The 15322-nt window shown below is 52.3% G+C and overlaps 1 protein-coding gene across 1 annotated transcript; it reads right to left on the bottom strand.

The window, feature by feature from the left end:
* Positions 1-6094: 6094 nt before the first annotated feature.
* On the bottom strand, positions 6095-9205 carry DUSP1 (dual specificity phosphatase 1). The gene is made up of 4 exons (XM_024577049.3): positions 8584-9205; positions 8167-8312; positions 7575-7794; positions 6095-7150 (listed from the first exon to the last, which is right to left on the bottom strand). Exons 1-4 carry the CDS (start codon positions 8948-8950, stop codon positions 6780-6782), a joined length of 1104 nt encoding a protein of 367 aa, XP_024432817.2. The 5' UTR covers positions 8951-9205; the 3' UTR covers positions 6095-6779.
* Between the last annotated feature and the right edge of the window lie 6117 nt (positions 9206-15322).

The following is a 15322-nucleotide window of genomic DNA, read 5'->3' on the forward strand; positions in this document are numbered from 1 at the left end:
TGAAACTAGAGTTCTTTGCCCAGTGAAAACATTTTAAAATAATAAAAGTAAATAAAAAGCACTCGTAGGGAAGCAAAACCCAGGAGAATGTGTCCTCAGAGGTGCCCTGTCTATAATTCTCAGAGGACAGCTCTGGCCTGGCAGGGCCAGGTGCAGCAACAGGCAGGAGAGCAGCCTTGAGGCTTTATGAGCCCTGACCGGGAATTGAACCAGTGACCTTCTGGTTCGCAGGCCAGCTCTCAATCCACTGAGCCACACCAGCCAGGGCTCCAGAGTTTTTTAGCTGAGTTCATGAAAGGACGCAATAGCCATTCACAAAGGTGGGAAGACTGCAGGAGGTGGTTTGGGGTTTAAGGGAAGGGTTTTGGAATTGCCAAGTCTGGAAGTCTGTCTGGACTACAGATGGACATATCGAGGAGGCTGTTTGGATAAGCAAGTTTGCAGTGAGGGGGGACGTCCGGGCTAGGGATTAACACTTGATGTTCGTTTCAATATTTCCTTTTTAAAATTTTTCCCTTATATAATAATGATGGTGAGGATGATGATGATAAAACTGTTAACATGTATCGTTTACTGTGTGTGGAGTACTGTGCAAGGCATTTTATGTACATTATTGCATTTAAAAAAATACTTTCATCACTGTCTTTTTAAAGATGGAAACTGAGGCTTTGAGAAGAGACCCACCAAGGCCATACAGATATTATCTATCAGTTTCGTCCCGGGCACTGGGATCAGAGTCTCAGAATTTTCTTTGCATGATTTGAACGTCTGTCTACCGAGCACTTTCTACGCGGTTACTGTCACTCACTCTTTTAGTCAGAAGACATATATATATATATATATATATATATATATATATATATATATATATATATATATATATATATATATATGTACCTGCTGCTCACTAAGCCCTGGGCTGAGTCCCAGGGGCCCAGAGATGCACAAGGGTGGGGGAGAAGGGGGCACTGACCTTGAGAGACTTGCAAACAGGTGGCCAGCGGCAGCCACACTCTCCCAGCCACTGGGCTGGATCACGGTCAGTCAGGCTGCAGGTCTTTTGTTTTGGCCCACACACAGCTTGTGAAATCAGGAGATTTTACACAAAAATGCAAATTCCTGGCTTCTTGAAAAAAATAGGAAGGTCTGGCAACACTGGGCTTACATTCCCAGCTTGACTGGCAGCTTCCCTGGGGTGAACTTCCTTGGTCTCCACAGTCTCCAGTGACCCAATTCTCACTTATGTGACCTGCTTGACCCAGGAGGTGGTTGAATTTCTGACCACCTTGGGTTCAGCAGAGGGATGGAACTAGAGGCACAGACAAGGAAGTCTTAATGGTCGAAGAAAGCTTCACTGATCGGCTCACGTTTTGAGTGGGGGAAGGGTATTCAAGCCACAGGAATAGCATGTGCAAAAGTACGGGTAGCAACAAAGAGCATATTGTGCTGTGAAAAATACAAGGGTCAACATGCGTGAAGGACAGGAGGGGTGACGGGGACAATGATGCTGGAAATGAAAGCAGCGGTCACATCCTGGAGGGCCTTGGATTATGTGCCTCAGTGAGTCTGACCTGGAGGGGGAAACAAGTTCACAGAAAGAGAGAGACAGAGAGAGGGGGAGAGAGAGAGAGAGAGAGAGAGAGAGAGAGACAGGCTCTAAAGAGGTACATATTGAGTGCATTGAAAATCAAAAGTGGCCTTAGCTGGTGTGGCTCAGTGGATTGAGCACTGGCCTGTGAATCAGAGTCGCCTGTTCGATTCCCAGTCAGGTCATATGCCTGGGTTGCGGGCCAGGTCCCCAGTAGGAGGTGTGTGTAGGAGGTGCGTGAAAGGCAACCACACATTGATGTTTCTCTCCCTCTCTTTCTCCCTTCCCCTCTCCCTAAAAGGAAATAATTAAAAGAAAATAAAGGTGATCTGCTTGGCCCAGGAGGTGATGAATGGCTCTGTTGAATGAATGAATGCATGAATGAATACACAACGAATGAAGAAGGAGGCAACCAACCTCAAGTGTCCATTGGTGGCGACCTGGATGAGGCTTTTAAACCTGAACTTGCAGTGTCGGACACAACAAAGGATTGCCCAGCGCCAGAAAGAAAGGTGGGCTGGGGGATGGGTGTCTGTGAGGTCCCCGTAGAACATTGTGGGGACTCAGTTCTGCAGGGACGGGTGACATCGCCATTACGCCAACCCATCTTCCAAAGGCCCAGGACCCTTTGCTGCCCCTTCCCAGAAAGTTATCTATTTCCTCTCCCCTCTGCCTCCCCAAAACAGTCCAAATGAACCCCAGAGATTCCAGAGCCTCCCCAGGCATGGGTGAGCAGGGGCTTGAAACTGACAGCTGGGCAGGAAAGGATAGATGGTCACTCCAGGCACTCCCTATAGAGGAGAAAACGAGGCCCAGAAAGGGCACCCTTCGCACAGGCAATGGGGCGGGGCTGGCGGTCTCCAAACAAAAGCTCCTACCAAGCCAAGCGCAGCCCCATAGGAGTGCCTGGCTGGGCCAAGACAACCCATTTCTCTGGGGGGAGGGGCGCTGTTGCCCAAGTGACAGAATGGGCACCAGCTGAGTCACTGGAGGACAAGGAGCCTTTCCCAAGCCTCTCTGATGTGCTCAGAGGTGTCCTTAATCCTTAAAGAGCCTTTAAAAGGCAGAGGTTACCTGCCCGTGTCTAAATGGAGGCTTAAAGACTTACCCACAGTGAGTCCCAGCTACTAAGTGGCAGAGTCAGAACTTGAACCCAGGTCTAGCTGACCCCAGGTCAAGCTTGCTGCCCTCCTGGCCTAGAAGCTCTTCCCAGCATCTGGGTTCTAGGCATTCAAGTCTTAGCTCAGCCACCCCTCAGGCCAAAATCTAAAGGAGCCCCCCTTTTTATTATCCCACCTTCAAGCCCTCATTCTTATCTGATTTCTTGTCTTATTTATATGACACCCCCCCCACCCATTGTTAGCTACTAGAGAGTAGGATCTTTGTGTTGTATCAAAGAAGCCCTGGGCCTGTAGACAATAAATATTTGATGAACGAATGGATGGATGAATGAAAGCTTAAAAAGCCACAGTGAAGGAAAGGGTGGTTTTATGTTATTTTCCTCCGCAGAGCAGTTTTTGTTCACTGTGGTGCCAGCACCCTGCACACCCTTTGTTCTTCGGGAGAGAGGGGAGCAGACCCCCGGCTGGCCCCAGAGGCTGTTCCCCAACAGGCCTGCCCTGCAGAGTCCCAGGGAAGTTCCCAGAGGTGGGCAGCCCTCCCACCTGCTCCCCAGAATGCGACCTGCAGAGAAACACAGCGCAAGGTGACCTGGATCCACCAGGCAAGCAGGTGTGGGAAAGAGGCGGGGCTGCCCCAGCGCGGGGCTTTGTTTGCCGGGCGCATGGCAACCAGAAACCACCGTGGCCAGCACTTCTGCTGAAACCGCTGCGTCCCGCCCCCCTGCATTTTAATCTCCTAAACTGATTTGTCAGCAGCAGGAAGTGACATGACAGCTTTCCTCACAAAAGGGAAACTCCTCCGTTGTTACCATGGGGATGGACTGTAGAATCACAGATTTATATCACCTTAAAGGTGTACACACCACCAGGGCATCCTCCCTGCGTGAGCGTGGGTGGGAGAGAAGGAAAAGGACGCCGGAGGCTGCAAGTTCAAAGCAAATTAGCCGCGATTTGCAAAATTTCCGAGGAAAGGAGAGGATGCTGTGGAGGCAGGAGTTCGGGTGGGGAGTATCCTAATGGGATAAAGGGTGCCTGGAAACCATAGCAAAACATCAAGTTTGCATTGATGCATTTTTCTGTCCTAGAATTAGAGGGCTGGGAGGAGCCTTACCCATAAGATCCACGGCAAAGTGGCCATTTTAGGGGTAGGAGGACTGAGACCCAAGGTCGCAGGAGGTCACTAGGAGAGGGGGAAGGGCTTACTCCCTGCCAGGCCCTGACATTCACAAGCCCATCTCCTCCTCCCAAGGGAAGCAGGTTTTATTCTCTTCATTTTACAGATGAGGAAACTGAGGCCCAAATGGATAAATAGCTTTTCCACCCCAAAATTACATGTAAAGACCATGATGACATCTGGCTGGCTACAAAGCTCATCTTTTCCCCATTCTCTCAAGCTGTCTTCTGGACCGAAGTAGGACTGGGGTCCCTGTTCTTCTTACAGACCCAGGTTCCAGTCTCTGCAATGTCCTTTACTTGCTGTACGCCCTTGAACTAGAATTAAAGGGCTGTTGCTTCATCTCCCTGAGCCTCCTCTGTACAATGGGTGTTGGTTTTACAGGTCTCATGGGAAGGTGGCTGGCAGTTATCCCCACACTATCAGTATTCAACGATTGGCTTGTCTCTCTTTCGATCTCCCACGGAGAATCAGCCATTTTAATAATTAAGGAATCTTTCTTTTCATCAGGAGGCACATTTCTGTTTCCCTAAGGAAAGCCGTTTCAGGCCAAAAGTGACATTTCTGGAGGGCCTGAAGACCAGGCGTCAGATACCTGGGGAGGAGGTGGTGGCGCTAGCTCGCCGGGGTGGGAGCTGGTGCTGGGGGAAGTGAGCCAGTCGTCTGCACTGCAGGCTCCCCAGGCGGCCGCTGTATTTTTCCACTGCACAGATCACAGTGGAGATTAATTTTGGTTCAGCCAGAGCCTGCCAAGCAGAAGGCGATGGCCAGAGCCCATGGGGAAGTCAGCCATGGCGTCGGCCACAGGCTCAAAGCCACTGGTACATTTCCACGAAGGGAGAGATTGGCAATAGTCAATTTCTAGGGTTTGATAAAAACACGGGGTACAGTTTGTTTTGAAAGGCATGAAAGCGGAAGCCCAGCTGAGGAAATGAGCTTGCCAGCCCAGGGTAAGTTCTCAGGCCTTAGAACACAGGGATCTTTCAGGCCCTGGGAGTCAGGTGGCAGAACGGATGGGGAAAGGTCAAGGACACTGATTCTGCGTCAAGGTCTTGAATGACAGGGCTGGACCAAGCCCACCCCTCAGGGTGCTACTGGAAAAGCCTAGTAGGATGTTTTCTTTCCTGCTCCTTACAGCCCTCTGTCCAGAAACAAGGAGTGGGGACGGGAGCGAAGGGGTCAGGAATCCAGGAAGTTCACTGCTATTTAATTCAACACTATGGACTGGCTAATGGATTAGTGGTCAACGACACCTTCTCTGTTTTGGGCTGTTTGGCAAGAGCAAGTCCATTTGATTGCCTAGCTTCTTGAACAAAACTCTGAAACCAGAGCCACAAGCTGCAGGCAGCCAGCACTTTAAGGCGCTGGGCACCAATAGGCGGAGATTCTGGTGCAGTGATAATGGCCAGGTTGGGGGTGGGGGCGTTCAGGTCGTTTGTCTGTGCTGTATTTGCTTATAGTGCTTGGGTTTTCAACCATCTGAGGTAGTATTTTCACCAAAGTAAAAGTCTTTTCAAAGGCAACAAGAGAGTCCATGAGAGGTACGTACAGAGCACACAGATTAGAAAACTAAACAGCTGGGGCACAATTCCCCCACTCACGCTGCTCCTCCACTCTGGTCTCAGCATCTCTGCAGCAGATCTGGCTGAGCTGGCTGGGGGGCAGGGCGCACACACTGCCTTGCCTACAGTAGAAACACACTGACGTCCAGTGTTTTGGAAAACTTATCACCCTCAAAAGTAGCTCGGCTCCCAGGGAGGAGGGAGGCTTTTTGATCCTGGGGAAGGCAACCCAAGCAAATGGCCATCTTTACAGCTTTGGCTCTGGGGACACAGGAGCCCTGGGTGACGTGGTAGGTGTTACATGGAGGGACATTTGGATCCAATATTAACAGCTGAGCTACAGCACCTGGCTTTTCACGACATACTTCTCTACCTATATTACAACCCAGAACACCACAGTGTGGCATCAGATCCCCAATTCCATCCCTAGAGGGACAGGGATCAGGGGACTGACAAGAAAGCAAGCATCGCCCTGGCTAGTGTGGCTCAATGGGTTGAGCATCAATCAGCCTGTGCACTAAGGTCCCCGGTTCACTTCCGGGCACGTGCCTGGGTTGTGGGCCAGGACCCCAGTTGGGGTTGCGATGTTTCTCTCCCTCCCTCCCCTCCCCCTATAAATAAAATCTAAAATTTAAAAAAAAAGCAAGCATTGACAGTTCAATAGAAATGCCATAATTTATTCTGCTGTATAAAAAAAATGTCATCCTTATGTAACAAAATGTCTTCTTAGAAGAAGAAATATATTATTTCAGGTCATAAATAATCGGCAAATATACAACTGTTGGCAACTAAAAAACAAAACCACTGGTGCTTTCCATCAGTGCTGAAAACGAACCTGCTCGGGATATATTTACAGGGCATTACAGTACTGAAACACAAGAATTGAGGTATTTGGTTCTTCTAGGAGTCGACACCGACGCTCGTGAAGGCAGACCGCCCACGCAACAATAAATAAGGTATGTTCTCATATGCATATGTGTTGTCAGGAATGATAATACTGGTATGTATGTCAAGCATGAAGTTTCTACAAAAAAAAAAAAAAAAAATGGGGGCAAGTGAACAGAAACGGCTCACACACTGAGTCCTTTCTCTTCTGCCTCTTGTTGTCAGGGTGACTTGATGTACCCACAATATATTGGTCCCGAATGTGCTGAGTTCAGCAAATGCCTGGACGCTTGGTCATCACTGTGACCGCTCAGGAACCCAGTGGAACTCGGGTGAAATTAATAAATAAATAAGGACCAGCCCTCGCGGGCCCCTTCCCTGGAGTCTCTCTCCTCTCAAGAAGGAGCCTGGAGTCCTGGTGGGTTGTGCAGATCGCCTCCCGCGGCCTTTCAGCAGCTGGGAGAGGTCGTAATGGGGCTCTGAAGGTAGCTCAGTGCACTGTTCGTGGAGTGGACAGGGATGGAGACGGGAAAGTTGAAGACAGTGGTGGTGGAGGTGCCCCGGTCCAGCACGGACATGGCCGGGCTTCCGGCCTCTGCCGAGCAGTGCGGGGCCAGGACCTGGGACTCAAACTGCAGCAGCTGGCCCATGAAGCTGAAGTTCGGGGAGATGATGCTTCTTCTCTGCTTCACAAACTCAAAGGCCTCGTCCAGCTTGACTCGGTTAGTCCGCATGAGGTACGCGAGGCAGATGGTGGCCGAGCGGGAAATGCCTGCCTGGCAGTGGACAAACACCCTTCCTCCGGCATTCTTAATGGAGTCTGGAAAACAAAGGGTGGCTGGTTACTCAACAGCTCGGGAGAACCGCCCCAGCCCCTGGCACGGGGTGTCTATGAACTATCGTGTACATCTGGTGCAGAGATGGACACTCAGGCCATCACACACTGTTCCTGGAGGCAATGTGGGCACTGCGCAAAGAACAGAACTTAAACCCAGACTGGCTGGCCCTCCACTAAGCAAATGGATGTTGGGTGAATCAATTCAACTTTCTGAGCCTCAGTTTGCTCATATGTGAAGTGGGACATCAATGTCATAGTTTGCAGGGATGTTACCCACACCAGATTGATATTTGGTATCTGGAAGAAGGCCTAGAAAAATGTCACTCAGGTCCTGACCATAGCGTTGGGCTCAGTGGCTAAGATGGGGGGGTGTGAGGCAGAAGTCTCCGGCATCCATTCCACTTACCTATGAAGTCGATCGCCTCGTTGAACCAGGAACTGATGTCCGCCTTGTGGTTGTCTTCCACGGGGATGCTCTTGTACTGGTAGTGACCCTCAAAATGGTTGGGACAATTGGCTGAGACGTTGATCAAGGCAGTGATGCCCAAGGCGTCCAGCATGTCCTTGCGGGAAGCGTGATAGGCACTGCCCAGGTACAGGAAGGGCAGGATCTCCACTGGGCCACCCTGAAATGCAGAAGTAGCCAACCCTTGTCAAGCTTTGCTCAAAGTCCATGCTGGTACCCACACCCACAAAAACTCCCCACTGGAAAAGTCAGTTTCAGAAACTGGGTGACCTCTCTCAGCACGGTTGTTGGAGTATAAATAAATAGGGGACTAAAAACCCATCTGCCCCGGCAAGGCCAGTGGTCATTTCTGCGGTGTCAGCAGTTAAGAGGCTCAGCTAAAGCAGACCATTTAACCATGGGATAAATAATATCCCTGTGAACCCTCCGTGACACACACAATGGCAGGTCACTTTCTCTATTCTCACTAGCACTGCTCCCCCAGGCCTCTGTCAGCTGTTTTTTCCCCCCTCTGGTACGACCCGCTACTAACCTGATCGTAGAGTGGGGTGCTGCAGGAACTACACCCTGATTCGGTGCTGTCGGGGACATTAGTACTCAGGGGAAGGCTGAGCCCCATGGAGGTCGACTGTTTGCTGCACAGCTCTGGGCAGGAAGCCGAAAAAGCTTCATATCCTCCTAGGAATACAAAGAGATTTCTTTCCATTAGTACCGCTGGGATAGGGCACCTTCATGCAACTCCCCCAGCCACCGGGGCTGGAAGTTTACCCCAGAGTCTTTGTTCTGGAGCCAAACAAAGCCAATGACAAGCCCCCAGAATATGACTCGGGCGCCCCCGAGCTCCAGGTGGGGCAGGAGCTGAGGTCCAGCTCTACTCAAACCCCTCCACCCCGCCCGGGCCCGGCGGCAGGGGGCTGGAAGCCCTTCCCGAGCTTTCCCGAGGGCGCACCTTTGAGGAAGAAGACTTGCGCGGCGCGCGCCTCGCGGCAGAGCGCGCCGGCCGCCAGGGCCAGGGTGCCGTCGCGCTTGGCGGCGTCCAGAGCGGCACTGTGCTCGTCCAGCAGCACCACGGCGTGGTAGGCGCCAGCCAGCAGGCGGCCGCGCAGCTCGGCGTTCGGCACGATGTGCTCCAGGCCCATGGCGCCCTTGGCCCGGCGCCGCACGATGGTGCTGAAGCGCACGTTGACTGAGCCAGCGATGTGGCCGGCGTTGAAAGCGAAGAAGGAGCGGCAGTCCAGCAGCAGGCACTGCGCCGCGCGCTCCCGCAGCAGCGTCCGCAGGCCTCCGGCGTCCAGCGAGCCCACCTCCATGACCATGGCCGGTCCCAGCGCCCCCAGCGTGCAAGCTTTGCTGTGCTCTTTGTCCTCGGAGCCAAGGGCAGGGAGGCGACGGGTTTCGAGGAGAAGCCCGACGCTGGTGACTTTCTTTGCGTGGAACGCCAAACTGCCTTGGAACTGGGCGAGGGGCTCTGGTGCGGGTTTCTTTGACGCTCCCCTGACTGCCCCCTGACTGTCTTCGCAACTTAAGTCCCAGTGTCCTTCGCAGCGAACCTGGCCCGCGGGAGCCACTTTATATGTAGCTTCCCCGGGGGAGGGGCTAAATGAACGCGGAGGGGGAGGGGGTTTGTTTGTTGAATGGCAGTCACGTGACCGGTGATGGTGACGTCACCCGCCCTGCCCGGCTTGGCGCCGGCGGAGCCAGAGGCGAAGACGTCATCGCCCTCGGAGCGAGATCCGCTGGCTGCGCGCTGGCTCGGGTCCCGGTCCCCCGCCCGGTTGTCCGGCCTGAGCCTGGCTTGTCCCCGGGGACCTGGCCCGCACCGCTCCGGCCCAAAGGGGAGGAACGGAGGAGGACGTGCTGCCAGTCGAGGGCTAGCGGCGGTGCGAGCAGCGGGGAGGGCTGGGGTGCGGCGCGGGATGGGGCGTACCACCCGCCTCCGCCTCCCCCCCCCCGCCTCCGCCTCCCCCCCCGCCCCCCCCCCCCCCCCCCGGCCCGCAGCGGAAAGGGGCTTCCTGCGCTTTTGCGTACGCGTGTGCCCGTTTTTCTCATTTCCTCGTCCCCGACCATGGGCAGAGTCCCGAGGGAAAGCGATTTACTTGCCCAGCATTACGCTGCTAGGGGTAGGGATTGGGGTAGGGAGACAAAGAGGAGCCTGAAATGGGAGTTGGAGAACATTTTAAGAAATTTGTCCATAGAAATGCTCTTACACGAACAACCGAGGTGCGTTGAGGTGGGGGCCTCAGGGAGATGTTTTCCTGTTTCCCAGAATTTCCAGTTTAAAAAATGTACATTTAATAACTAAAATGCCTTCCATTCAGACCCTTTGTGGATGGTCCCTAGAAGCCTTAGCGGAGGAAGGCGGTTCCTGGGGCTGAAATCCAGGGATCGCAAGGCGCTCCTAGGGATTGAGGGATTGGACGTTTGGGAAGGTGATAGCGCCCTCCCGGGGGCCACTAAGCACACATTATGGACGCGTTTACTTAAGACAAATGGAGCTGCCCCATCTCCGTTCCACAGATGTGTACTGATTGGGGGCTCCAACTAGGAACAGAGTCGACCCTGACACCCTCACCCTGGTTCTCGTCATCTCTATGGGCTGGATTCGAAATCAAATCCCAAGGTGCTTAAGGAGGACCTTCAGGACCTGGACAAACGTTTGGGAAGACCCCATTGGGTCACCTGCGCCCTGAGCCCCAGTGACGGCCCGTGGGCGGGGGAGTCCGCTGCGGTGGCCCCGTGCTCAGTACACAAACATAAACATTGCGCCACCGGGTCGGGGTGTCGAGTCAGGAACATTCTGCGGTTTCTTCCCCTCTCTGGGGGAGGGGGGAACTTCACTGCCACCCTGTATCGTACATCTGTGACTGTATCACCAGCAGCGACTTCTGCATTTGCTTTGCGTAGTTGGTGTTCACACATGTCCAGATCTTCTGCCTAAGTTCTAGAAGATTTCAGGGCTGTTTTTTTTTTTTTTCAAGGGCGTTTTCCACTTTCAGATAAACATTGGCTGAGGGCAGCAAAGAGGTCCTCAGAAAATGGCAACACCCACCCTGCATCTTAAAAAAAAAAAGAAAAAAGAATTTGTTTTGTTTATATTACTTATTCAGCTGAGGAACTCAACATTTTTTTTACATGAATCATAAAATGTTACAGCTGCTGACTTTTCACAGCATAGAATTCCATCTGCCGCCCTTTTTTTTTTTTTTTTACCAAGAACATTCATTATACCTTCCTCTCTCTACATCTTTTTAAAATGAAAACTTTTGAAAATTAAAAAAAAGTTTTCATTAAAAGGAACTTTTTATACATGTATTTGGTGGCAGTGGCACAGTGGGGCCCTGGGGTCAGGCGTCTCCCAGCACTGTGGGTTTTTCCTCTTTATCCTTTTCTGGAAAGAGGATCGCTGGAACCGAACGTGGTCACTTTGCCGCTGGGCGAGCCCAGCGGCTCTCTCTCCCCCCACTGAGCCTCCGAGCACACATCTGTACGTCAGGTTTACAACTGCCGGCTTCTCCATGTTCTGAGGCCAGGGTGAGAGATGGTGGGTTTAAGGAACCTGAGCCCACCACACTCCGTCTTCTCGTGATTCACTAAATCTCTGGCCCCCCTCTTCCCAGAAGCGCAGTCAGTACAACAGCATGCATCTGTGCTGTGGGGTCTGGCACGGACACTCGACACTCGGGGAGCAGTCACCACAGGACACCAGAAGGTGTGGTAGGGCAGAGGCTCAGCTCAAGGAAAGGTCCCTCCTTGAGGCCAGCTAACGCAATGACTTGGGTCAGGGGGTCTGGTAATAAAGGCGTAGCCAACTGAGGCCCCCGGTCCAGGCAGTGGAGATGCTGCTTCTGGCTGGAGGTGGAGCCATAGAGGGGCCCCAAGCAATCTGGTCTGCGGTGACTGTGGAAAAAGCGAGGGGCTGGGATGGTGGGGATGGTGGGCCTGGCGGGCAGAGGGCCACCCAGGAGGGTGAGACAATGGACGTTGACCCGGGACAGAACTGGGCCTTTCTGACCTGGACTCTCCGGTTTTCAATGGATCTAGGAATAGACCTGGAGACAGTGTGGGGTAGTGGTACAGGTTTGAACTCAGAAGACCAGGCCAGGCCTCCCCACCCGTCAGGTGTGGCCTTGAGGAAGTCGCTTCCCCTCACTGAGTCTCCAGTCCCTGTTTCCTGTGACGGAGATAATAACATGCACCCCCGCGGGCTGTGGGGAGACGCAGGGTAGCTAGGGTTGGCATTACCAGACATGCGCTGTCCAAATGCTGCCCTCAGAGTCACCTTTGGATCTGTCCTGGGGTCACTCTTTCTCAAGAGTGGTCCTCTCGCAGAACACAGGAAGTAGCCCCAGCTCACCGTCTGCTCAGTGACCTTGGGCGGAAGGCTTTAGGAATCTGAGCCTTGGTTTCCCCATTTGTAAGCTGGGAATGCGATGCAACCCATGTAGGGCTCAGTGAGACCCTGTGTGAGAACGGGCCTGGTGGGGGTGCCCGCAGGAGAGGGAGCTGGCTCCCACAAACATGACCCTCTTTGTCTCTCTGAGACTCAGTGTCCACCCCACCCTCGAACCTGGGGTGCAGCCCTGTACAGAGTAGGTCCACGACTCGTGGCGTAGTGGAAGAATGTTTTCAAAGTGCACTGTTGAAAAGTATGAGGAGAGAAGGGGACAGCAATGGCCATTTATGCCTTTTCCCTGCATTACAGGTGACACCTCATGAACTGATCATGATGGGATTCTGGACGACTCCCCTGGAGTGGTCATTGTCCCCATTTCACAGGTAAGGAAACAGGCTCAGAGAGGGGATGTGCCCATGGTCACACAGCTGGTACTCATCAGACGCAGGTGCAGATCCTGGGTCCGTCTGCCGGAGAGGCGGCGTGGACCCAGCCATCCTGCCCTAGGATCCTCAGCCTGCTGAGGCCTCTGCACCCACCACCCTCAGCAGTGTTGGCCGAAGTCCCCGATGCCCAGCTTGCCTGGGGCTTTGCTCTCTGGGCGGAGTGGTCCCTGGCACCAGCCTTGGAAGGAGTCTGAGCTTCCTAGGACTCCCCACTCAGGCCCCGGTGTCCCTGCTGCCTCTCCGAAGTCGCTCAGTGCTTGGGATTTGGGAAAGCCATAGGCAGGGAGACTCGGCAGCCACTTGGCCCATCCTGTGGAGCTGGCACAAGGTGACTTCACCCTCCACACCCAGGCAGTTAGGACAGAGCCAGGGCTGTTGCACAATCCTTACAAAGCCTGCAGAACTGTGTCATCTTCGCTCCTTTGAGACAAGGGCCCGGAGAGGTTAGGCAACCTATCCAAAGTCACACAGTGTTCAGAGCATCCTAGCCAGTCCGTGTTGTATGAGCTGTGTGTTTGAACTGTTAAGCGGTTATCTCTGGAGGGTGGGGTTACTTTCATTTTCTTCCTTATACCCCTGCTTGGTTTGAATTTTTTTGACACAAATGTGGAACTTTTGTAATCAGGAACACAAGCTAAAAATATTAACAGGTAACCATATTTAGGCTGAACCCAATTTCTATTTAGGGTAACTGAAGTCCCAGCGTTATTCTGCCTGAGTTGGAAGCCCAACTTGAGCATCCATCTGCTGTGTGTCCTTGGGCAAGTTACTCTGTCTCTGTGAGACTCAGTTTTTCCTCCCGTGTAAAATGAGGGTAATATCGTGTAGAGCTAGGCAGATCGTAGGAGACTGGGGTCGTAAAACTACAGCCCGCGCACCAAATGTAGCCCCTCCCTCTTGACAGACAACCCACAAGCTAAGTAAGAATGGCTCTGACATTTTAAATGGTTAGGGGAAAAATCAGACCAGAACATCCTGGGACTTGTTCAAGTTGCACACAATTCACATTTGTGCGTCCATAAAAAAACCCAACCTCATCCATTCGGTTACTATCTCTCTGCTGTGGCTGCTTTGCCTTTCCAGAGGGGTGGGGGGTGAGTTATGACACTGTGAGGTTCACAAAGCCTAAAGAATATACCCTGTCCCCTTACAGGAAAAGTTTGTCACACCCCGATATCAGGTGACACCAGGTCACGGATGGAAAGCACTTTACGACAATGCCTAGCACAGGGTAAGTTGTTCAGTAAACTGTTATTATTGATATATGGATGTTTGTGAAAGTCTCCTTCCCCTAGAATGTGTTTAAAAGCAGTAATTGCTTTCATAATCTATTTCCTTGGTCCTAAGGCACGTTAAAAAACAAAATTCGGTTGCGTACATGGGAAAATCTAATTGGCTTTGTTAAGCTATGCGTGGATCAGGCAGCACCCCCTCTCTGGCAACTAGATGGGTGTTTGGGGGGGTTGTGCAGAATGGAAGGTATTGAGAGGCAGAAGCAGGGCGGGACAAGGACATTGGAAAAGTGGATTATTTCAGGCAAGGACGCCTTCCCTCAGGGGAGGGCTGGGGTCTCCAAGCAGGTCAGCTCTCCAGTGAGGGTTGGGACGTTGCAGACTGATGGGTTTAAAATCCCACTGCTGGGAGAGACTAGAACTGCGACTGGGTTGTTCAGTTTGGTTTGGTAGCACGGCTTAGCAAGAGTGACTCCATTTTGGCTGCTTTTTTCTTTTTTTCTTTTCTTTGTATAATAGGTGCATTTTTCATATTTGAACATTCCTCGAAGTGGACTATCATAGTTAATGTACAGTGTTTTTCTTTCTTAGTGGTGCATACATTGAAGAGGGGCCTTTGAATTGCTGCCATCCTCAATCCAGTAGAATAAGTAATGTAAAAAGGTTTAAAGTGGCCAGCAGTTAAAACTCTGCAGTCATTCACCTACCAATCATTCTAGCAGAGGACAGCCTGGCTAATAAGCAGGGACACCCTAGGTGCTAAGGGCCAGGGTAGATGTCAGGGAGGTCGGACGAGGGGCCCTCACTCAGCTAGGAGGGGCTTATGCGGGAGATACTCTGAGGAGGGGACATCCCCCAGAGACAAAGACGGAGGTCGGGTAGAAATGTCTGTATGGAATACCTCTGAGAAGGGGGCGTCTGTCATTTACCGCTTTCCCCTGGGAGCCTTCATTTCCTCTGCTATAAAACGGGACAATAGCCCTGGCTGATGTGGCTCCGTGGATTGAGCACTGGCCTGTGAACCAAAGGGTCGCTGGTTCGATTCCTGGTCAGGGCACATGCCTGAACTGTGGGCCAGGACCCTAGTAGGGGATGCATGAGAGGCAACTATGTATTGATGTTTCTCTCCCTCTCCCTCCCTTTCTCTCTAAAGAAAAAGGAAAAAGGAAAAAAATGGGACAGTAATAACCCCAAGACACAACTTTTAGTTCACTGCGGGACCCCAGGAAGCCCGAGCAGCTTGTGTGACCAGTCCCTGAGGCTGACCATTTCTGTCTGTCCCACTAGCCTGGGAGCAAGGACTCGGTTTCCTGCCTCTCTTGGTCCCCAGCACAAACCTCAAAGCAGGTTTGTTTGGACAAACACTGAGGAGCCCACGAGAGGGACCAGGAAGTTGCAGGGCCTCCATGACTCAGGCTGCCCCAGTGCTGAGAACACAGGGGCCTCAAGCCACGCCCTGGCCAGGGGCCCCGCTTGGGGGAGAAGCGACAGCTTTCTGTTGTTAACTTTTTTTTTAGACAGTATAAATTGAGACATAATTCCATTTGCATAATTCAGAACACTAATCGATGCTGGAGGGAGCAAATGAGGTCATCGTTTGTCTATCCCAAACCCTTC

This window comes from Desmodus rotundus, chromosome 6, assembly GCF_022682495.2.
Source record: "Desmodus rotundus isolate HL8 chromosome 6, HLdesRot8A.1, whole genome shotgun sequence".
Lineage (NCBI taxonomy): Eukaryota > Metazoa > Chordata > Mammalia > Chiroptera > Phyllostomidae > Desmodus > Desmodus rotundus.

What these genes read in the sequence shown, in the direction of transcription:
- DUSP1 (XM_024577049.3), bottom strand. Translation starts at nt 8,950, where the DNA reads ATGGTCATGGAGGTGGGCTCGCTGGACGCCGGAGGCCTGCGGACGCTG. An exon ending in GCACCCCACTCTACGATCAG is followed by an intron (nt 7,795 to 8,166) that starts GTTAGTAGCGGG and finishes TCTGCATTTCAG; the next exon opens with GGTGGCCCAGTGGAGATCCT. An exon ending in CGAGGCGATCGACTTCATAG is followed by an intron (nt 7,151 to 7,574) that starts GTAAGTGGAATG and finishes TTTGTTTTCCAG; the next exon opens with ACTCCATTAAGAATGCCGGA.